The sequence below is a fragment of the Podarcis tiliguerta genome, assembly GCF_965153285.1.
Source record: "Podarcis tiliguerta genome assembly, chromosome: 3".
NCBI classification, from domain to species: Eukaryota; Metazoa; Chordata; class Lepidosauria; order Squamata; family Lacertidae; genus Podarcis; species Podarcis tiliguerta.
The window spans coordinates 39,589,971-39,613,821 of record NC_139536.1 but is presented as its reverse complement, the minus strand read 5'-3'; the positions used below and the strand labels follow the sequence as shown (position 1 = coordinate 39,613,821).

At 43.5% G+C, this 23,851-nt stretch overlaps 2 protein-coding genes and 1 long non-coding RNA gene across 4 annotated transcripts in view; 1 reads left to right on the top strand and 2 right to left on the bottom strand.

Moving 5' to 3' along the window:
• Window positions 1–12,048, top strand: GPATCH11 (G-patch domain containing 11). 2 transcript variants are annotated; one of them, XM_083432263.1, is made up of 9 exons: window positions 1–96; window positions 2,922–3,006; window positions 5,142–5,368; window positions 7,548–7,589; window positions 7,678–7,798; window positions 8,743–8,833; window positions 9,360–9,470; window positions 10,166–10,247; window positions 10,716–12,048. In XM_083432263.1, exons 2-9 carry the CDS (start codon window positions 2,957–2,959, stop codon window positions 10,769–10,771), a joined length of 780 nt encoding a protein of 259 aa, XP_083288389.1. In that variant the 5' UTR covers window positions 1–96; window positions 2,922–2,956; the 3' UTR covers window positions 10,772–12,048. The 2 variants fall into 2 exon arrangements, with proteins under 2 accessions (XP_083288389.1, XP_083288390.1); XM_083432264.1 differs by lacking the exon at window positions 1–96 and having other exon boundaries at window positions 5,120–5,368.
• Window positions 12,049–12,421: 373 nt separating this feature from the next.
• Window positions 12,422–14,575, bottom strand: LOC310673681. Its single transcript, XR_014509184.1, has 2 exons — window positions 14,229–14,575; window positions 12,422–14,013 (listed from the first exon to the last, which is right to left on the bottom strand). It is a non-coding gene; the product is annotated as an uncharacterized lncRNA (long non-coding RNA).
• Window positions 14,576–14,786: 211 nt separating this feature from the next.
• The window catches only part of LOC310673741 (interferon-induced, double-stranded RNA-activated protein kinase-like), a 30,855-nt gene continuing 21,790 nt past the window's right edge, over window positions 14,787–23,851 (bottom strand). Inside the window, 9 exon segments of the mRNA XM_083432332.1 lie at window positions 14,787–14,835; window positions 14,880–15,960; window positions 16,045–16,107; window positions 18,860–18,958; window positions 19,718–19,852; window positions 20,472–20,652; window positions 22,117–22,242; window positions 22,947–22,960; window positions 22,964–23,066. Of these exon segments, the coding sequence (XP_083288458.1) occupies window positions 15,853–15,960; window positions 16,045–16,107; window positions 18,860–18,958; window positions 19,718–19,852; window positions 20,472–20,652; window positions 22,117–22,242; window positions 22,947–22,960; window positions 22,964–23,066 (829 nt within the window). The 3' untranslated portion in view covers window positions 14,787–14,835; window positions 14,880–15,852.

The window sequence follows — 23,851 nt, the reverse complement described above, 5'->3', positions numbered from 1 at the left end:
CCGGTAGAAGGCACGCATGCGCACCTGCGCAGTTGCCGAGAGACTGGAACGCAAGAGGGCTAGGCTTCACTGGGTGGAAGAGGCGCGCGGAGGCTGGTAGGGAATAATGATAAAGAGCTGGTGCTGTACCGATTTGAGTGTTGCTGGCGAATGTTGGGCAGCTTCTTGGATCAGGCTATGGGCAGCTGCTAGCCGTGGGGTTCCTGCATTGTGTGTGTGGGGGGGTGCGGTTTAGACTAGATGACCCTAAGGCTCCCTTGCAATTCTGTGCTGCTAGGATGGCTGTATACAACTTCCACGATGAAATGCAGTGTGTTTCTGAACACTAGTTGCTGGGGGGACGGCAAGGAGAGAGGGCTGTTCTCCACACCACTATATATGTGTGTGTGTGCGTACTTGCAGCACAGAGGGTAGGACTTCATGTATCCGATGAAGTGGACTGTAGTTCACGAAAGCTGATGCTGTTAATAATAACACCTGTATAGGTGCAGGGGGTGTAATTGCACTTGTTTGTTATTGTAGTATGTATTCTTGTTTGTGTGTGTGTGTGTTTGTACCATATTTTTCGCTCTATTAGACTCACCGGACGATTGGACGCACCTAGTTTTTAGGAGAGGCTTCCTGCTCCCCTGCGGAGCCTTCATCCCATGGCTAAGCCAGAAGCTAGAACAGCCAGCGGGATCCCACTCGCTGTTCTGGCTTCTTCTTTAGCCGCGCACAGCCTCTCCCGGGCAAAGGGAGCCTTCATCCCCTGCCCAGGAGAGGCTGCGCACGGCTAAGGCTTCCCCAAGAGCCACGCTCCCTTTAAAGAGTGTGCGGAGTGTGTGTGCGGCTCTTGGGGGCTTTTCCCAAGGAGGGAGAAAAGCCCCCAAGAGCCGCACACACACTCCACGCAGCTCTTTAAAGGGAGTGCTGACAGAGCCTCCCACCTGCATTCGCTGCATAAGACGCACACACATTTCACCTTACTTTTTAGGAGGGGAAAAGTGTGTCTTATAGAGCGAAAAATACGGTATGTTGTAAGCCACCCTAGGATCTCTGGATGAAGGGCAGTATAGAAATTTAAGAATTAATAATAATGATACTAATGCATTAGTCCTTAAGCAAGCTTGTTCTGTTATTTTACTATGCACAGCAGGATGTTAGGCTAGAATATAGACCTTTCATCTGATTCGACAGGACTCTTATTACATTCAGTTACCGTATTTTTCGTCCCATAGGACGCTCCGTCCCATAGGACGCACCTAGTTTTTTTGGGGGGGAAATAAAGGAAAAATTTTCCCCTTTATTTCCCCCCCAAAAGCAGCTCGGGGAACCGAACCAGGTCGAGGGACAGCGGGATGACGGCGCTGCGCCTCCCTGCTGTCCCCCCAGGCTTGTGGGGCTGGCCGATGTCTGCCCGGTGCGAGGGGCACTCTGCTTCAGGGCGCTCTGCCCGCCGGGCGGCAGGCTGCTATCCACAGCATGGGGAGCCCTGCGGGGAACTCCTGCAGGGCTCCCCATGCTGCAGATGTATCCCCGGCGCGAGGGGCGCTCTGCTTCAGGGCACCCCGCCCGCCGGGCGGCAGGCTGCTATCTGCAGCGTGGGGAGCCCTGCGGGGAACTCCTGGAGGGCTCCCCACGCTGCGGATGTTTGTCCGGCACGCGGGGCGCTCTGCTTCAGGGTGCCCCGCGTGCCGGTGGCAGGCTGCTATCCGCAGCGTGGGGAGCCCTGCGGGGAACTCTGCTTTCAGGGCGCCCGACGCTCCGGGAAGCAGGCTGCTATCCGCAGCCTAGACAGCCCTGCGGGACCTCCCGCAGGGCTGCCTAGGCTGCGGATGTCTCCCTGAAGCCTGGAGAGCGAGAGGGGTCGGTGTGCACCGACCCCTCTCGATCTCCAAGCTTCAGCAAAAGCCTCCATTCGCCCCATAGGACGCACCCAGATTTCCCCTTCATTTTTGGAGGGGAAAAAGTGCGTCCTACAGGGCGAAAAATACGGTAATATGGGGAGACTGGGGTAATCATGAGGGGCTGTGTATGGCACCTTTTCTTTGCTAATGTGCATTCTTAGCAGGGAGCGAGTCCTCTTGAATCCAGTGGGGACTTGTTCACTTGCTAGATAAACACAGAATTGTGCTGTATGTGTCAGGCTACAATCCCACTTGAGGTATAAGGCTTTTGGGGTGAGCAGCCTGACTGGCATGATGATGTTGGGCATCAGTCATAATAATTTTTCTAGTATTTATGGTGCCACAAGGCTATTTGTTGCTTTTGCTTTTCAGTTGTTTCTAGGTGGGATTTCATCTAACTGAGCCACCACATTAATTTAAAGGTTCAGTGCCCCTAAAGTTTGCTCTCTTTCTAGGAACACTAAATGAAATTATTATTATTAATAATTTTTTTATTTATACCATGCCCATCTGGCTGGGTTTCCCCAGCCATTCTGGGCAGCTTACAGCTTACTGTTCCTCCCACCAGAGCACTCTGAAAATTGTGGCAACTATTAGCTGTAACAAAGTCACAGTTTGTTTTTGTTAATTTGTAGTTTATAATAATGTTTTTAATTGTTGTAAGTCTGACAAGCTGGAAGAAAGTTGGGATATAAATACCATATTTTTCGCTCTATACGACGCACCAGACCACAAGACGCACCTAGTTTTTGGAGGAGGAAAACAAGAAAAAAAATATTCTGAATCTCAGAAGCCAGAACAGCAAGAGGAATTCCTCTCACTGTTCTGGCTTCTGGGATAGCTGTGCAGCCTGCATTCGCTCCATTAGACACACACACGTTTCCCCATACTTTTTAGGAGGGAAAAAGTGAGTCTTATAGAGCAAAAAATATGGTACTCTACATGAAATAATAATAATTTCCCCTCCAAAAATCAGTGAAAACTTTAGCTATTTTCAATGCATTCTAAAAGCTAGAAAAATATTGTTTATAGGCAAGAGGTCTGCAAGTGGAGTATTAATACCAATCATGGGTGATGAAGAAGATGACTACATGTCTGATTCCTTTATTAATGTTAAGTAAGTGCAATATTTTTCTAAACTTATCAAACTTGTCAGTGCCTAACACATGCACTAATAATTGAAGCTATTTGTGGTGTTTCAGATACAGAACTTTTCAATTATTTTTTGAGTAAGAGGTCTGGCTAAAATGCTTCAAGTTGATATCACCTAGAAGAGGGTTCTTCATCCTTGAGTCCCCTTTTGTTGTTGGACTAGAGCTGGCCATCTGGGGACCCAGGTCTTGCAGTCTCAAACCACATGCAAACGTTGTTCTGACTTCTGTCAGTTCCTTTAGCACACCATTGTAAGTAAGTAAGTAAGTAAATTTTTATTTATACCCCGCCCTCCCCGGCCTAGACCGGGCTCGGCGTGGCTAACATCAAATACATGAAAACACAATCAAACAACTGATTAAAATACAGCTTAAAAATTAGAATCAGGATAAAATTAAATGACTGCCCATGAATTACAACCATAGGGGTCAGGAACCTCAAGTATTCATCAGGGCCAGCTATCCATGTTGGTCCCACATGACCCGATAAATGGGCCACAGAGGTAATTTACAGAGTCCCATAGAGGGGGGTCAAATTGGGCCCGGACCGAAGGCTAGGCGGAACAGCTCCGTCTTGCATGGACTAACTGTACTGACTGCTCCACTCTTTTTCTGCACCAACAACTTTCCCACCAGTCCTTTCTTTGGGACAAGAAGAGTGTTAATCTCTTGTATAGTCCCCTTTTCTGCTCCAAGAACACCTAGCACAGAAGTAGTTTAGATTTCACTTATCTATCTCTGAACTGGGTGTATCATTTTTTTGGGAAACCAGAGAAAAGGTCTTTCCAAGAGGTACAATGGCTGCATATGTGTGATCATCCAAAACCTTATAAAGAATAAACCAAGTGCCATCGCTTTGCACTCTCTGGCTGCATACTGGCTGAGGTGTAAAGATCCTGGCTTGCTTTAAGCCAGAGCTTCCTAGTTCTGGTGTATCAGGAACTGTGGCTTACTGCAACCCAGGCTCTTTGTGCTCAAGCTGGGGCACAGCTAGAGGAAGGATAATCAGGTGGAGCAAGGGAATGATGCATGGCCATGATGCTTGTCTACAGCTTCATAAACCATGGTTTGTGAAGTCTTGGATGATTGATCAAACATGACCAGTGACATTTGGGACTGAAAGCTGAACTGTGCACCCTTCCTCTTGCCATTTCAGAGCTATCCAGTTCCTGGGTTTGGCACCCTCATATAATGTAGGATACCTGCCTCTGTGCCACAGTGACTGAACTCAATGATTCTAGCCAAGCTACATGGCTTCAAGTGGTTGAGGAGTATGTTTAAGTGGCCCATGAAACTGGCATAGGAATTGCTTATTCTAAATCCAGGAAAATGAACTTGAACTGGAGGGCGGAATAGATTCAGACTGCCACCTAAGCCATTTTAAGCCCATCCCTGCATAGACTAACTCTTTGACTACACTCTTTCTCAACACTGCTCTTCCCACGGCCCTTTCTTGTGGAGAATGAACTGGTAAGCCTCTAATATATTCCCCTTCTATAGTCTCCTTCAGTAAGACCTAGCACAGAGGTAGCAGCCTCTAGAACAGGTATGGGGAACATTTGAACCTCTAGATGTAGCTGAACTACAACTCCCATCATCTCTGACCATTGGGCATGCTTGCTGGGTCTGATGGGAGTTGTAGTTTAGCAACATCTGGAGGGCCAAAAGCTTCCCACACATATTCCAGAATATATTACTGTGGATTACAACTCCCTACTGATTCAACCTAGGTTTCCCCTTCAATTTCCTTGCCATGCCTTTCATATACCAGTGTGTTCTGTGAGCATATTACAGCAACAGAAATACCACTGTGTGGGGCTTTTATCGTACCATTTAATCTATCCTTGTTCCATTTCACAGAAGAAAAGAGAAACATATTCTTCTTGCAAGAATGATAATTACAATAGATTGGTGGTATTCTGTTTGGAAACTGTATTAACCTTGCAATCTATGTACACTTACCTGGAAGTGAGCCCCATAAAACATTGAGGGATGTACTGTTAAGCATTACATGTGGTTCACTGAAAACGCTCTTAAAACTTTATTTATTTATTTATTTCTGTAATTGCTATATAATAGTTTGATATTTGGACTTGTTCAGCCAGGACATCAGACCAGGCATGCCAATGCTGAGGCGTACAAAGGAAGTGTTTAAGAAAGAAGAAAAACAAAAGGAAGCTAACGAGAGAAGTCGGCAAAAGAGTATAAAAGAGCAGGAGAAAGAACAACGTGATACTGTTTTAAACATTGCTTTGGGAAACGAGAATAAAGGTTTTGCTATGCTTCAGAAGATGGGTTATAAAAGTGGTCAACCTCTTGGCAAAAGTGGTGAGTTTCTCAGCTTCCCTTTTTCTGAATAAGACTGTATCATGGTATTATTATGGTTGTTGTTTTATAAACCTTTTAATGCCAAAATAGGCTTCAAAGTGGTTTAGAAGTATAAAAACCAATGAACACAAGCATTAAAATATAAAATTAAAATACACAAACAATCCAATTAAAACAGTTCTTGGGTTGAGAGATCATGGCAATGTCTGTGTAATAGACCTGGGTGATTTTTCAATACATATCGTTCAGTTTTTGCCGCAACCAATCATCAGCAGGCCTTGCCGCAGCAACCAATCACATGCCCAATCGCCGCTGCCAATCCTGCTGGCTGCTGCCCCCCCCTCCCCCCCGCTATCCATGTATAAGACGACCCACAATTTTTGCCTGTTATTTCTAAGGAAAAAATATCATCTTATACACGGGAAAATATGGCACTATTTTTGATTTTGCAGCAAGCCCCGGCTCAGCAGGCCAACATGACAGACCAGTAGGTGTGATTTACAGAGATGCTGGCTTGGGGCTTGCTGGGAACCCCCTTTCCCCTTCCTTACCCCCATGAAAGAAGAAACGGGGGTTGTTTTCATAGTAAGAACAAAAAATGTTGCCCTGTTGTTTAACTCTTTTTCTTTCCTTCCGTCTCCCCTTCTGCCTGTGTGGGTGTGTGTATGTGAGTGCCCTGGTGCCTTTACGGAAAGACTTTGACGGAGCCCCTTTCTTTGTGTAAAAGTAAGAACAAAAAAAAAGTTGCTGCGTAAGACATTTTTGGTTCACCCTAAATAGCTTCCCTCATATAAAAAAGGAAGGTTTTTTAAAAATATATATTAAAGGATGCTATCTCATTGATTGCCCTTCTTCCTTCCCTTTGATAAAAAGGGAGAGGTTGGTGGTATAATAATAATAACAACCACCAGCAGCAGCACCTCAGATTCACACACAAATATGCAGCCCTGGGTCTGCTGGCCAGTGGTTGGGCCAGAACATTATTCCCTTTAGTTCTGTCCCAGGCCCAACTAGCAGTTGGAACAGAGTGTTTTGCGTGCCCAGGCAGAGACCCCCCAGCCCTGAGAGACCACCAGAAGGAATAACGACCCGTGACAACGTGTTATGGAATTAAAAATTGGCCACAGCTTTATTAAACCTTTCAGATGTAGGAAGACCTTGGCTTAGGCATTGGGCATGTATCCCTCCCAGACCCCCAGCTGGGGGTACTGGGGCTCCTCAGGGTGGATGGGACATGGGAGGGTGCACAGCAAGATGCTTGTGTATGCTGGCAGCCCACCCCATATCCCCGCAATGCAGGGGAGTTCGCTGACAACCTTTCAGTGTATGGCCAGTGACTCCCATATAAAGGTGCAATCCCCTGTAAGAGGGGACCCTGGAATTACCGCTGGGGGGGGGGGGGTGAGTCACCACTTCACACACCCCAAAAAAAATTAGGGAAGAGGGAGAGATTGGTGGAATAATAATAATAATAATAAACAAAAAAACCTCAGATTCACAAACGAATCAGCAGTCCTGAGTCTGCTGGCCAGTGGTTGGGCCGGAATATTATTCCCTTCAGTTCTGCAGTCCCAGGCCCAACTAGCAGTTGGAACAGAGTATTTTTTCTGGAAGGGAGGAAATAGCAATCTCCTTGGAGCTGCTTGTTCTCTGGCTGGTGGTTTGGACCCGGCTGGTCTTCCTCTTGCCCTGATATTTTCCCTGGGAGACAGGAAGTGCTAATTAACAGAATGTCAAAGCAAATTAAAAATCTTGAAATAGTAACATAAATTTATTGTGAGGTTAGAACCAGTATAACTTACATCTTGAGGGGAATTACTCTACAACATTAATGTAGAATCATATAATAGTTATTTTTTCAAGTTATGGCAAAGGCCTGTTATCTGTTTAGTAAATTTCATTTCTCTGGTTGTTTGAAATGATGCACGTACATGAAAGATACAGAGAACCTGTGCAAAACACTTTAACTAGGCTAGACTCAAATCTCTGTTCAGATGCCAAGTAGATAGCCTAAGGTGTGTCATTAACTCATGGTCTGATCCACTTCACACGGTTTGTTGTAATGTGAGAACCCCATTACAAGCCACTCTGAGCTCCTGTGATGAAAGGAACACAAATGTGTCTAATAGTGATGAGCATGTGTGTTTTTATCAACCGTGACTGCTCTTGTTTTCTGCAGGAAAGGGGATTGTCGAGCCTATTCCTCTGAACATTACCACAGGTTTGTGTCCATTCTCTCCTTTTTAATGTTTTAAAGTTCAAACACGGTGCCTCTTGATGTGTTAACTAGCGCTTTGAACTTGGAACAGGCAGAAGTGGGCTTGGCCATGAAGAAGTAAAGAAACGGAAAGCTGAAGAAAACTTGGAAAACTACAGGAGAAAAATGCATATGAGGAAACAAGCGGAGGAGCAGACGGCTGACCTCTTCAAGTAACGTTCAAGGGCTTCATTCCTCGTCTTCTCTTTGCAAATAAGAATTGTATTGTTTATGGGAAGGATTGTGGCTTCATGGTGGAACACGTGCTTGCATGCAGAAGGTCCCCTGTTGAATCCATGACCTCTGCAGATACGGCCAGACAAGACTCTTGTCTGAAACTCTGAAAATTTCTTCCAGTCAACTGAGGCCAGCAACAGCCAGCATAGTGGTTTCTAGAACCATTGGCCATGCTGACTGGGGCTGATTGGAGTTGGGAGTCCACATCATCTGGAGAGCACTGGGTTGAGGAACAGTGCTGTGTGGGGTTATCCTTCCCACAGTGCATAAGAAACTGCCTCATACCAAATTAGGCTGCTACTCCATCAAATATCACCATCAGGTATTGCCAGTATGAACTACACCAGGGGTAGTTAGCATAGTGTCCTCCACATGTTATTGGACTCCAACTCCCACAAGCCCCAGCCAGCATGGTCAAAGATCAGGGATGATGGGAGCTGCTCACAGTGATCTGGGTTCCAAAAGGTGTGTGTAATATAGTATTTGGGTTTGTAGCACTTCTAAACTGCCCATCGTACAACTCCCACGATGGTGAACAAAACAAATTGATAGATACATATACACCAGTGTGGTGTAGTGGTTAAGAGCGGTAGTCTCGTAATCTGGGGAACCGGGTTCACGTCTCCGCTCCTCCACCTGCAGCTGCTGGGTGACCTTGGGCCAGTCACGCTTCTTTGATGTCTCTCAGCCCCACTCACCTCACAGAGTGTTTGTTGTGGGGGAGGAAGGGAAAGGAGAATGTTAGCTGCTTTGAGACTCCTTAAAGGGAGTGAAAGGCGGGATATCAAATCCAAACTCCTCTTCTTCTCTTCTATCAGTGTAATATCTCAACCAGTCCAAGTTATGTTTCTTGGTAGTCATGTTTCATTTTATTTTTAAGATTGAGATTGAAGACCAAACAGGAGCAACTTCAAGTAAAACGAGACCTTGTGAAAAGTCAGAAAGCCTGTCAACAACTAGATATGCAGAAAGTAAGTTTAAAAAAAAAACATTTCTTTCAAATGTTTTTGTGCCTTTGTGACCCAAAGACTTTGGATGGGTATCATTTACTGAAAGTAAGTATTCGTAACCTACCAGACCAACTTTTTTACGAGCTTGTCCACCCACCCACGTCATCGTAAGTCAAGTGTGGTGCATTGACAGGCTGAAAGCAAAAAAGAACCAACTCTCTTCTGGTTTACTTCCCTGCCTGGCTTCCTGTTTTTATTGTCTAAGAACTACATACAACATAGACATGGTCCCCATCTTTTCCAGAAAATGTTTTACTGCTTCAGTGAATTGAAAATGCTAATATAACCTTTGCTATAATGCCTTGTGCTGCATTTTCATTTTTTCAGGTTTGAGTATGCAACAAGTTCTGAGACTGCTTCTGTTGTTATTTTTTGAGCATTTTGCTTTTCCAGGTGTGCAAAGTTGCACCTTTTTCTCTTTCCAAATTGCCAAGAAATTGATGGGGTGGGGTATGTTGGTTGTTACTGCCAAACTTTTGCTTTAAAGGGCCTTGAATCCCCCAAAGAGATGTGGTTCTGGTTACAGCCAGAGGAGGAAAAGGAAGATGACGTGGATGCAGAGGAGGAGGAGGAAGAAAAAGAGGAAGATGAGTTCGACGTAAGTGTAGAGTTTAGATACCATTGGAAGCTGCATTGCACTTCAATAATCCAGATCAGGGGTCGGCAAAATTTTTTAGCCGCAGGCCGGTCCACTGTGCCTCAGACCTTGTGGTGGGCCGGAGAAGTGGCATGGGGGCGGGGGAGCTGGAAGAAGCGGCAAGGGGGGGCAAGTAGTCCTCCTCCCCACCCCCCAGCCCCAGCTGCTGAACTTAACTTCCCAGGGGCTATCACCACCGTCGCCACCGCTGCCACTGCTTCTCGTGGGTAGGCAAAGCGATCTCGTCCGCTCTGCTCTCTTGCCCACAGGCGCACCAGGGCAGTGGCGGGGGGAAGATGAGCAGTGTGAAAGGGCTGACTCCAGAGAGGGGCCAGCTCTTCTCAGTCCCACCCCCTTCCTCCTCTAGGCAGGGAGGGGAGAAGCCACGAGGAGGGAGGGAGGAGGCACCACCACGATGTGTGTGTGTGGGGGGGAACGGAATGGCGCAGGGGGGGAAATGGCGCAGCCCAAACGAGCAGAATCCCCACGCTGATTCACAGACAGTCCGTAGGTCAAATCCTGAAGGCAATTGGGCCTGATCTGGCCCGCAGACCTTTGTTTGCCGACCCCTGGTCTAAATTAATAAGCTAAAATAATTTTAAAATTAATGCATAATCCATTTGTGCTTAAAGGTGTATTTCATTTGTCAAACACAGGAATCAGAAAAGTTAATCATGTTGACAGCGTATCTAAGGGAAGAACACCTCTACTGCATTTGGTGTGGAACAACCTATGATGGTAAGAAAAATACCAGGTATTAATAACAGCTGAGCCCTCTTCTTTAGTTGGTCTGTTAATGTAAACTAACAGTATCTAATGCCTTGGCCAAAAGATGCATGAGTCACCTTTGCACAACGAAAGCCTCCATGAAATATAAACCTAAATTTGTTTCTTTGGGAACCTTAAAGCTTATTGTATTCCCAATTTTTTTCTTTGGAGTTGTTTGCAAGAGGAAAAGAAATGATGCTCTTAATGTACTTGTGTTTGAGGATGCTCACCATAAATGGAAACACCCCCCCCCCCCCCCGTTCTTGATAACTGCAGGCCAGATCTGCAACTAATTTCAACAACCTGTTTAGTATCATTGTGTATGGCTTGTTTGATCTTTTCTAATTTACAGCTCTCTCTCCCCAAAAGGCTTAGTATCTCAGTCCAGTGTGTTTTTCTTGTGACAACTGTATAATGCTCTTTTTAAAAATCTTCCAGATAAAGAAGATTTATCCTCAAACTGTCCTGGAGACACTTTTGCAGACCATGAATAACTTTCCTAAAGCAAGAATAGTAAATGCTGCAAGATCGCTCCAGCATAAAGATATCAAACAGTTCAGAAGACTGCATATATTTTTGTAGGGAAAAGGTTTTTGAAATGTATTTATGTATATATTGTAACACTGGAACTGTGCTGAAGTCCTGTTCACTTGGAAATATGGATAGAAAGGAGCTACACACCAAGAAGATCTTATAGGAGCTGCATAATCAGTTGACTGTCAGCTGTGAACTCTAGGTACTTAAAAACAAAAAAAAAGCTTATTTGTTATTTTTGTGAAAAACACAGCAAACAGGATTGGGTCGATGCTCCTTTACACCCCAATCAATTATAGAAGAAGTGGAATACTGATCTAGTGCAGAAAAGAGGAGGGCTGAAAAGATCCAAAATGTGTATATAGAGGCCAGAAATAAGATCAGGACACTTAGGTTAAAATCCTTCATGTACTAACTTAGGAGTATGTCCTGTTGACCTTGAGTGTAAATATTCAAAATATGCCTTTTACTGTTGACCAAACTGCTCAGTTTTGTAATTTTCAGTGTTTTATACCAAAGGTCTTTCAATCCATTTTCCTAATGTCAGTGAAGGCTTAAAACAGTTAATGTTGAACTGTTCAGTAGCTATGGGTGTTTGTATCACTATTTACAGCTGAATGCATTTGTTGTGTATGTATATGTCTAAACAGATTTATATCTGGGGTTTTTTACTAACCTGCAAATTGGCTCAAATGTATAAATACTATACTAGGCACACTGAGAACCCCATACAGTACTGAAAACAAAAATAACTAGCTGTACTGAAACGGGAGGTGGCAACTAATGATATTTTCTGTGGGCAGTTACAAGTTAGTCCATCTGATGTTGACTCTGCCATCCTCCCGTTCTCTTCTGAGTTGGTTCTTTGGTTAAAAGGTTTTTAAAAATGCCTTTCTGGCTAAATTAGTTGATGGGCTTCTATTTAAGGTTAATCCACTTTACTGCCCATGGAAAATGGCATGATCAAGCCAACATTAAGGTAAAGTGTGAACCAGACCGCTAGCTTTACATGGAAGTAACCTGTATTGGACTCAGTAGCCCTTACACCTGAGTAGAAGTGTTGTATTTTTCAGTGGGGAAGTTTCAAGTAGATGAAACGCTCAATGGCTTGCCAAAGTGTTCAGGTTTGGCTAGACTGTGCCTCAAGTTATCAGGAGAAAGAACTTGGTGACAGTAATAATGTAAGCAGAAGGGTGGCACGTAGTTCTAGTGTGCATTAAAAAGGAAATAACCCGTCTCCTTGCAGTTTGATTCCTTTCTGTTATATACAGTGTGATGCACTGTACCTTTCTCGGTAGTCTAAAAGTGAACCACCTGCCAGACTCTATATAGAACACAATTTTTCTGCATTAAGCAGTCATAGTGTAGCACCTATTACTGGCTGCATTTGGTATCTTCATTACTAATTGCGCACAGGGGTAGATTTTTAACCAAGATTTTCACTCAAGAGGTGCCTCTGTTCAAGTGCATGGCCAAGAGGCGCTTGAAGGTAATCAAACTCCATGTAGGCTAATTCTAAGGGAAGGATTGCTGGCAAGATATTTCCTGCATACAGACATGCCTCTCCCTTTGTATGCCATGTAGCTTCTAAAAGAAATGAACAATGTGGGGACTTTTTAATGCACGCCATTTATTAGGAAAGAGAAAGCAGCTATTGAACAGTAGCATAAGCCATGCATACACAATAAAAACATTACAATTTCCCAAGATGTGAGAAATACATGCTTCGGTTGAAAAATTATATTGTAAAATGTGCTTCTTAACACTGTACCAGTGGTTTAAAAACAAATTTAATATTCACTACAAAGTTCCATGAAAGAATTCAAGTTAAAGATTTACAATAGATTCGGTTTCATCCGGAATCCAATGTGAATATTCTCCTCTAGTGTTGGATGATGGCACCGAAAAGCTGTGAACTAGGTGCAATGGAATTACTCAGGAGTAAGTTGACACAGCTGCAGCTTTATGGTATAAAAAACTCATCAAATCCTAGCTGTTAAAAACATCCCTTTGCAATGAATTATTCACAGCACAAACTCTGTAAATTTCACCAAGTTACTTTCACATGGCTTGTAAAATCCAAATCAAGGGAGGCTTTGAAAGCTTTGGACTGCTGTCTGGATGCACTGGTGGACTGGATGAGGTCAATAAAGTGTATATGAACCCTGGCAAGACAGGGGCTCTTTGGATGGGTAGTTCCCATGTTTGGGAAGTCACTAGTTCTGGATGGGGTTGCATGTAGCTTGGGGATACTCCTGGACACATCTTTGTCACCAGAGATTCAAGCATCCTTTGTGGCTATGAGTGCCTTTTACCAGCTTCATGTGGTTCACAAACTATGGCTATTCATAGGTACAGGGATAGCCTGACTACTGTAGCCCATGTGTTGGTAACCTCAAGGCTGGATTACTGTAATGTTGCTCTTTGTGGGGCTGCCCTTAGGTCTGGTTCAGAAGCTCCAGCTGGGGCTCTGCTTGAGAGCACACAACACAGCATTGTTAAACAACTGTACTGGCTTCCCATTACTGCTCAGGATTCTTGCGTGTTTATAAAATCCTGAACAACTTTGGTCCAGGGTACCTCAGGGATTGCCTGGAACGCTCTTATCCCAGCTCAATCACTGAGATCACCTGCAAGAGCATCTTTGGTTGTTCCCCAAGCTGGTAAGCCTCATTTGACAAGAAACCCCTTAAAAGCCATCAGCCCAATCTTGTGGAATATCCCGCCAACTTTTAAACGACTGCTGAAAATGTTTCTGTTCCTATGAAGACATTTAACAAGACATCCATCCACAATGGTTAGTTGATGTCTGTTTAAGTTTTTATTCTATTATTATTTTTTGCTGTAAACCACTTTGATATACAGTGGTACCTTGGTTTAAGAACAGTCCGGTTTAAGAATGATTTGGTTTACAAACTCCGCAAAACCAGAACTAGTGTCTTGGTTTGAGAACTTTACCTTGGTCTAAGAACGGAATCTGAATGGTAGAAGGGCACCGGCGACGGGAGGCCTCATTAGGGAAAGCGTGCCTTGGTTTAAGAATGGTTTTGGTTTAAGAACGGACTAATGGAACGGATTAAGTTCACAAACCAAGGTACCAGTGTGTGTGTGAAAAATGATGCAGTGGTATACAAATATTTTTTATGAATACAATTATCCCAAATCATTATTTTTTTAAAAAGAAGAAGAGGAGTTTGGCTCCCTTTAAGGAGTCTCAAAGCGGCTAACATTCTCCTTTCCCTTCCTCCCCCACAACAAACACTCTGTGAGGTGAGTGAGGCTGAGAGACTTCAAAGAAGCGTAACTGGCCCAAGGTCACCCAGCAGCTGCATGTGGAGGAGTGGAGACGCGAACCCGGTTCCCCAGATTACGAGACTACCGCTCTTAACCACTACACCACACTGGCTCTCCAACAACAACAAAGTTCTGATTTGGATACCTTCCATTTTTTTTCTAGGCTGTATTGCAGGAAAGGAATTAAGTATGACAGAAAAACAGGTTTCCCTTTATCATCCTTCCGCTTAAAAGCCAAGTGTCCAGACAAAAAGGGCTCGGGGCAGAGCATATGCTCTGCATGCAAAAAATGTCCCAAGTTCAATTCCCAGCAGGGCTGGGAAAACATCATCTGAAACCCTCAAGACTCGCTGCTCATCAGAGTAGACAATATTGATGAACCAATGGGTCAACTGAGTGTAAGGCAGCTTCCTATGTCTTACCAAACCACAGCTAGGTTTTTAACACAGGCTTCCAAGCAGAGAGAGCTCCAAAACACAGCTAGGTTTTTAACACAGGCTTCCAAGCAGAGAGAGCTCCAAAACACAGCTAGGTTTTTAACACAGGCTTCCAAGCAGAGAGAGCTCCAAAACCTCTATTACTTCAAAAGCCTCATATTATGTCACTCATATTATTTTCCTTTATTATTTATTACTAGTAATTATTAAATGTATACGATAACCCATCAATAAAATTTTGGAATTTTGGAAACAAACACTTAATCTTGCAAATAAAAAGTAAAAGAACTCTCCTTGGCAGAAACCAAATAAAACAATTTGCAGCTCAGCTGAAAACCAGACCGTATTTAAAAAAAAAAAAAAAAAAACACCACAAAATTTATATACCACTTGATTGTAAGAAAACCTCTATGCAGTTTACAAAAAAAACGAAATAAAACACTTTAAAATTCTCAATAAAAAGCACAGGTATTTAAAAACATTGAAAAGTTGCTTAAAATAGCCCATACCTAAAAAGAGAGAAAGCACATGTGGCTTCTACGTATCTGGACAGGCTTGCGTAAACAAATGTGTTTTAAGCAGATGCCAAAAAGAATGTGATGAAGGCACCTGCCTGATGTCAACAGGCAGCAAGTTTCAAAGTGAAGGTGCCGCTGCAGTAAAGATTGATGTCTTATAAGTATTATGAGGCACCTGTAACAGTGCGGGTTAATGTAGATTGGAGCATTCTTGAAAGGTGATCCTGCCCCTAATAGCAACACCTTGAACCTGGCCTGGTAGTAAATGGACAGCCAGTGCAGTTCTTTGAGCAAAGCTGTTCTATGCGGAGGATCTCTTCCTGCTAGCAATCATGCAATGGCATTGTGCACTAACAGCATATTGCGAATCAAGTTCAAGGAGTGCACTGCAGTAATCTAACCTTGCAGTAATCTAACCTTGAAGTCACCAATGCCTGAACCACTGCGGTCAAGTTCTCTCAGTCCAGGAATGACCATATCTGTCACAGCTTGTAAAATGGGCTTCCAGCCACTGAGGCTGAGCCTCCCATGAGAAAGCAGGACAGTTTTTAAAGACAGCCACACATACAAGGCAGAGGTGTCTAGTTCTGGCTTCAGAGAAATTTTGCCTCCACAAGAGCACCCTGCAGCTCCCCTCAAAGGCCACAGAAGAACATATAGCAAGAGGCAATCCAGAGTTAAATTTCCAGGTGCCACAGTTTTGATTCAGACAAGATTTTCAATATTAGCAACAGCAAAAGGAACCACTACCTTTAGACCAAAATTCTGCAATTGTGTTTGGACAGGTATTAATTAACAAGTGTGTGGGCTATACTGCCTTTTCTTTAAAATATGCAAAATGGCAGGTGCCGATGGTCTGTCAGATGGCACTTTTGAAAGCAGTTTCTTAATTAGAGATACCTGCAAACAAAGGAGACATTGTTTAAAACTCTAACAACAAGCATGGAAAAGACAACCTATAAAAAATGCTTTGCCACAGTATACCTCTTCTGGAAAGTCCTTTGTAAACAGTTCTGGAAATTCGCCTTTCTTTATCTTTTCGAATCTCTGAAAAATAATACACAGTGTCACTTAAGAATACCTCGCGTGATGCAATTTTCACTGGCCAAGTTCAAAGCTGCCATTTTGACAGAAACAGCTGCCCAAGTTCCCAAACATGGAAAACTGAATTCCTTCCACATTTGTACATGGGATAAAGGAACAGGAGTTGAGTGTGCATACACACTTCGTTCTTCTTGCATGGAATGGAGCATCCAATATCGTGTAGTAATATCACTGATACCCGTTTGGGATATGCCAAAAGGATAAAGGGCTCTCTTCAAAATGAAGCCTGGGTTCTTTCAGCAACAGGGACTCACAGCACTTACTGCAAAGTACAGTGGTACCTCAGGTTACATACGCTTCAGGTTACAGACTCCACTAACCCAGAAATAGTACCTCGGGTTAAGAACTTTGCTTCAGGATGAGAACAGAGATCGTGCTCCGGCAGCGCGGCGGCAGCAGGAGGCCCCATTAGCTAAAGTGGTGCTTCAGGTTAAGAACCATTTCAGGTTAAGAACGGACCTCCAGACGAATTAAGTTCTTAACCCGAGGTACCACTGTATCTGAAGGTTCTGCATTTCATTACCCTGTTCTCCCTACAAACACACAATGCCCCAAGTTTCAATGCAGTTTGATAAAACTTTGTAGCAGTGATACATGAAGGAAGCAACTCATGATTCAGTTGGGGTTCAAGACATCTGGAATACTGAAACAGTTAAGGAACTTCCTAATGAGTTAAGAGTCCGGGGGGGGGGGACCCCTAATGTTTGGTGTCCGAAGACATAAACACCCTTGTTCCACTCACTGTTACTTAACTTAGTTTATATATATATATATAGAGAGAGAGAGAGCAAATTACTTTGAGATGTGTGAATTTATAAATTAAAAGCAGTATATAAAGGTCTTAAATCAGGCTTCCTCGAACTTGGCCCCCCAGATGTTTTTGGCCTACAACTCCCATGATCCCTAGCTAGCAGGACCAGTGGTCAGGGATGATGGGAATCGTAGTCTCAAAACATCTGGAGGGTCGAGTTTGAGGGAGCCTTTCTTAAATAAACAAACAAACATGAAGAACTCCTTCATGCCACACATTTATTGGAGGGCCCTCGTGTGTACTCATAGGGGCTTCATTCAGGCATTCAAAGGACACATGAAAAGGGAGGGGCACAGCCTGCCATTGCCCCTTCATCACATTCATAAATCAAGTGAGGAAAATGCCTGAAGGGAGAGGTAATGATTACAACAAAGTCTGCAAATGGGATATTTTTCATTTTCATTTTCAAAAAACATTTGGGAGCAGAATGAGAAACTTTAGGAGGACTCCGTAACAGCTGGAGCACTTGCAGACTCTCAATGTCTCAATTCCATTTTCCAATTTAGTAAAACAACATTGCTTAAGGAACTGTTTGAAGGAAGGGGTGAATGGCTGGTTTGCATTTCCCATTCCTCAACAGGAGGAAAGGCTGGTAATAAATTTGGATTGAGGTTCCTTTTGCAAAAAGGCACACGCCTCAGAAGCAGCCTCTTGAATTTATAGAAGCAAACCTTTCCTTGAGCAGGCCAGTTGGTGGCAATTCCTGAAAAGTTTTGGGTTTCTTTAGAAAGCAGTAACCTTAAACATAATACTTTTCAGATACAGGTTTTTAAAAATATAATTTGCTTGCTAAAAACCATGGTGCTTTATGGGCTGGGGTGTAGTGGAGATTCTTGGTCTCAAATTGGGAAGGGGGAGGCAATGCATCTGAAACCCATGCCTTTCATCTCCCTGCACAACAAGCTCTATCTGGCCTGCTCTCTCATGGTGTGCATCTGCGAGAGGGAGTGACAGAGCAGGAGCAAGAAAGACAAGAGCAAAGCAACTTTCTGGCAACCTAGAATGGAGATGTACAGTGGTACCCCACAAGACGAATGCCTCAGAAGACGAAAAACTCCCTAGACGAAAGGGTTTTTCGTTTTCTGAGGTGCTTCGCAAGACGGATTTTCCTAAGGGCTTGCTTCGCTAGACAAAACGACCCTGCCTCTCCTGTCATGGCGACGGTCACTGCACGCACGCACGCTCGCTTCCCCGCTCCTCCGGCTCCCTCCCACCTTCCGGCTGACGGCCGACCTTCCGGCTGCCTCGCGCCGCTGCCCACCCCCCTCGCGCGCTCCCCTCAGAGAGCCGTTGCAGCCAGTTGCGCTCCTGAGCCCCGCCGCCCTCCAGCAGCCGCGTCGCGCGGTGGCCACAAGGCGCGGGTGAGTCTGAGGTACCGGCTGCAGCAGCTGTCCTGCTTCTCCCCGCCCCTCCCCGCCGTTGTTAGTGTTTAAATGCAGTGGTGTTTCACAAGACGAAAAAACTCGCACAACGAAAAAACTCGCGGAACGAATTAATTTCGTCTTGCGAGGCACCACTGTACCATTTATATAAGCTGCATTTGTATCACGCAAAACAACTGCCAGCATCTAAGGCAACAAACCTGCATCCTGTGTGCTCTGTGGTAAGTGGATGGAGGAGGCAGCGGCCAGTTGGTTGTTCTCCCCAGCAAAACTTCCCCTGTCCCCCTATTCCCCAGACAATGAAGGAAGGAGCGCCAAGAGGTCAGCTTTTCTAGACCACTGTCCATTAGCAAGAATGCATAGACACAAGAACATGCCCCTTCATCCTTCTGTCCTGCCCCTTTCACCCACTCAACTTTTTGGAGCCCTGGTTGTGCATACATATTTTCTATACATTTCTGAGGAAAAAATATGTGCTGTTAACAAAACTTTTCAGATTTACCTCATGTTTCTCATGATAAGTTTGGAATGTGTAAAGCATTTCGAATAAAATTAATCCTAACGGAAAGATATCCACTTCCTTTCCGTATTTGTTCCCCACCTGTGAAGAATGCAAACATGAACACATTAGGTCATAAGAACATGCTCTCTAACAGGAACTTTTCATAGAGCTTAAGCATATAGGCCTTATGCACTTCAAAGCACATTTTGACATTTTTTTTCCTGAAAACTAACTACAGGATCAAGGCAGTTGGTTCTTTCCCAATTCTCCACTCAGTCATTAAGCTAGCAGAATGACTTGGAGACGGCCATTCCCTCTCAGTCTAACTTAACTTAGAGGAGTTGTTGTTATAATAATGGGGTGGTGATGGTGATGAATGAATGAATGAATCTTTATTTGTGGCAGCCATCGGCCATAGCAATAAAACAATATGATATAAATACGATATAAAAAGAATAGAAATAAAAAGTCAATTATATAAAATACTTTTTAGGGTTTTGAATCAGTAGTCAAATAGTGGGTCTTATTCTGATTGCCCCAGCTAAAAACCTTGCAACCTTTGCTGTCATCTTGCTCTGCCAAGAGAAAGGACACTGTGGCAGTGGTTGGGCACCCCAGAATAGGCAATAAAAGAGGGGTGATAATCTCATTCCTCAAGTCTTTATAAAGAGGGTAAGCCAGAAGGGCATGTGCCACCGATTCGGTATTGCCATCTCCACAGGGGCATAATCATTTTTCGTGGGGGTGATGATGATGATGTCACTATGAGTGTGTACTTGTGTACGCAGAACAAATTTACAACTGCCCTTGGAGAAAAGTGCCATTGCAAATGCATGGATCCAATATTAAACGTATTACCTGTTCAGGAGCCATGTATAGTACTGTTCCCCTCTTTTCTGTTCGCTGTACTGAATGGTCATCTACACCTGTGGTTACCAGCCCAAAATCACCAATTTTTATTTTATTGTCTCTAGACATTAATATATTTATTGGCTGGGGGGAGGGGAGAGAGAGAAACAAAAAAACAAAATATTCAGATGTAAAAGTCATTAAACTCTGGGTGAGTCATCATGGTCTACTCAACAGTTATCCTGCAGGGTCTGAACCACCTCAGCTTCTTATTTGCTTTTTTAAAGAATCTGCTGTGCCTTTCAAGTTCCCCTCCAGATGAAAACGTCTACCTTGTACTCGAAGTATATTCCTGATTAAGCCCACCCCCAAAACAACTGAAATAATAAAATAAAATAAATACATCAATTGAATTATTAGCAGGAGAGCAAATAAAACAAGTGGGTCAGCTTTAAAATACCTTGCCACGGCAAGAGATGAGGTAGTATTGATCTAAAAGTAATGAAGTTATGAAGAAGTGTTGGTCTGAAATTACCTCCATGTGGAATTCATGCTGCTTGCAATACTGAGAAGCCTACATAGACCCAACCTAGCAATACTGGATGACAATTGAAGAAGAGGAACCAAAAACTGATGCTATGCCAAAAATTTCTCCTGAGGTTTTTCTTACCATTTGCCATTTATGAGAAATAAAGGAATGAAATAGTTCATATTTTACTTTTTATCATTCACACCTGATATTGTAATTGTCACATCTGCATACCTTGAGATCTCGATGAATTAAGTTTTGAGAATGAATATATGCGACCCCTTCCACTATTTGCTGGAATTTAATTTTGGCATCTTCATGATAGCTTTCCTTTGCACTTTCCTTACTAATCCAATCTTTAAGTGTGCCCTTTTCACAATATTCCATCACTATGAAAAGGCAGCCAGCTTCCACCCTGCAAAAAATAAAACAGATGACTGATCCAAGCACCTTGTTCACATCCTCAAGGTTTACTAACTCATCCAACACAACAAGACTAAACAGTGCTCTGTAACCCTTTAGATTCATCTGCTGTAACAGCAGTCATGATCCCGGGTGGGGTGGGGTGTGCAAGCGATTTTATCCTCAAAACACTTTGCAAAGTCAGAGACAGCTACCATCAGTTTTGCCACCTCCTTTGGGCCAGACTATAAGAGGCCCTGAACTACCTGGAAAATCTATGCTGGATGGCACAATGAGGATGAAATGGAGGCAGCAAAGCAGGGAGGCTAAAAATCAAAGTTTTTTTAAAATTTAAATTGGATTTTTTAAAAAAAATAAATCGGATTTTTAAAATAAAATGCTTTTGGAGGAAAAATATTTCTAAAAATAGTTTTCTATTTAAGTTACATTATAGTCTCTAAAGACTATTCATCATGAAATAAGGATTTGTTTTAAGTTTTTCATGTTTGCTAAAAACTCAGTCTAAGTTATTATTAATTATTATTATTATTATTATTATTATTATTATTATTATTATTATTATTGTTTAGCTGGTAAAATGTACGCCTAGCCACTGAGGTCACCAGGGCCTCTAGTGAGAGAGTTGGATCCTAGCACCATCATATTTATTTATGGGAAATGATTCTGGGACCAAGAGAATTTACCTACAGCTACAACTGTTCTTAGAGTTAGGCAGTGAACTGACAAGCAAAATATAGTAATAAATAAAATAAATAAAAAGATGCCAGGTCCTAAAGTGAAGCCACTGCCAAAATGCTTAGTTTATTATTTATGTCTTTAATTTGTCTCTATTTTTAAATAAAGGCCTCCAAGGGTCTTAGGGCAATAACATTAACAATGCAAAAGTTAGAATAGGAACCCAATAAAAATGACCACCCACAAAAAATAATAAACGTCAGCTAGTGGGAGGCGGTGGAGGAGGAGAAAGCGAGTTGCCAGCCTTTTGCTCAGTCCTTTGAGTGCTAAGCACAGGCCTGACAGCCAGCTGATTCTCAGGCACTTCTGAACCCTATGCAAGTGATTCTGACAGGTGGGCAAGAGAACACGACTATCAACATGGGATGTCACAAAGCTGATCTGGCCCATAAAGCCAAAATCTTATCCACCCCTGGTTTACGCAAAAAACAAGAATATATGGCACCTTAAAGGTAAAAGTACCCCTGCCCGAAGGCCAGTCGTGTCCGACTCTAGGGTTGTGCGCTCATCTCACTCTAGAGGCCGGGAGCCAGCGCCGTCCGAAGACACTTCCGGGTCACGTGGCCAGCGTGACGAAGCTGCTCTGGCGAGCCTGCACCAGCGCAGCACACGGAAACGCCGTTTACCTTCCCGCTATAAAGCGGTACCTATTTATCTACTTGCACTTAAGGGTGCTTTCAAACTGCACCTTAGAGAGATTCTAATTATGCAGCGGAATTACCTCTGATCACTATCCTCTGGCGATGGGATATTATCTTTCCCGATCCAACAATTATAATATCGAACAATATATTCATGCTCAAGCTTTGCTAAGGCTTGTACTTCCTTTTTGGATTCTTCTTCTCCTCTGGTTTGGGGCGGGGGAAGGGGGTCAGAAGGGGAAAAGAGTATTGTTAAAAATGTATGCAAAACAAACCCTAAATATGTGAACAGGTAACTCACAACTTACATGCATTTAACCTGCACCCATTCAACGTTATGTGTGTGGCAAATTAAAATAAAAAATAACAGGGGGCAGGCAAAAAAGACTTTGGCAATGCCACCCGCCACTGGACCCAATGTATTTTGACTATATGCGATTTTGGTTCTACATGCTGTACCCAGTACGTAACCCCAGCTTAAGTTGAGAGTGGCCTGTGCTGTAAAGAGGATTATTTTTAGACCACTTTTTAAAAAAGGGCTTCTGATTTGGAATGCTTAGGTCGACTCTGAATAGAATTTAGTTGGATACAACCATATCTATTCTCATTACAACATAGAGCCCAGCAACAGAAAGGCAAATGGCATGTCCTTAACCCAGTCACTTGTTCATGCATTAGCACAGTGGTTGATGGACTTCAACTCCCATTCAGGGATGATGGCACTACATTGACTACTCCTGCATTAGCAACTGAGCCACTGTTGAGCCTAACTCTTTTAAATATTGACTAACAGTGCTCCACAGTAACTCTAAAATTAGGACTAAAATAATTTCACTTGTGGAAAACAGCACAAATTGTTAAAGCTTAAATTAGCTTAAATAAAACAATAAGCAAACACAAGATAACTTACACAAGAAGCTTGACTCATTTGACAGCTAATAATCGACCATCAAGGAAATGTTTTGCCTTGAAAACGGTTCCATATCCACCAGATTTAATTTTCTGTATATCTTCAAATTCGTCCAGAAACCTGGTTCCAAAAATGAAGGCAAGTCTTAGTGTTAAATGTCAAAATCCTTGAAAGGTGTTACAATGGCAATATAGCCGCAACAATTATTAATTTAATGATGAAATAAAGGCACACATGCCAAGGTATCCAAGCAGACTAGAAGTGGGTCTATTTGCTGTCATTCATGGAATGCACAAGGCAGCTATCAGATGCTGCTGTGGTTGCTCGAGAGTAACTAGGCAAGACTCCGACCTGCCTTTTCCAGGCTTTATTCTTGGTGCAAACCATTTACAGTGAAGAGCGTCATAAGTTCATGGCTGGCTCAATCGCTAGCAGAATCTGGGAGTGGTTGGTCTTTGTACCTCTCCCAGCATAAAAGTCGCATCACCCCCAGCCTTTTCTGCCCTTCCCTGCGCCGAAGACTGCTGCGCAGAATGGGCGCTGGCAAGGGCATGCTTCCCACCTCTCCAGTTTGCTCAGGCTCGGTGTTAAGGCTCTCCCTAGCATCTTCTGGTCCTTGCCCCTCTTCTCCACTGGAGGTGGGGCTTTCCTCCTCTCCAGAAAAGGAACTCCTTCGCAAGATGTTCGGAGGCTCCCTATAACACAACTGCCCTTCCATCTCTCACCTCTGAGCTGATGGCAGTTCCCTGACAGCAGCTATCAATAATCAATAGTAAAAACAAAACAAAAAAAACCCTAACACACAATATTAAAAACAACAACACACACCAGCATAGCTCACACACAGAAAACAGTCACTCAATTAAACTAAAGGTAAAGGTACCCCTGCCCGTACGGGCCAGTCT

What these genes read in the sequence shown, in the direction of transcription:
- GPATCH11 (XM_083432263.1), top strand. Translation starts at nt 2,957, where the DNA reads ATGGGTGATGAAGAAGATGACTACATGTCTGATTCCTTTATTAATGTT. An exon ending in GATTCCTTTATTAATGTTAA is followed by an intron (nt 3,007 to 5,141) that starts GTAAGTGCAATA and finishes GGACTTGTTCAG; the next exon opens with CCAGGACATCAGACCAGGCA. An exon ending in TCCTCTGAACATTACCACAG is followed by an intron (nt 7,590 to 7,677) that starts GTTTGTGTCCAT and finishes AACTTGGAACAG; the next exon opens with GCAGAAGTGGGCTTGGCCAT.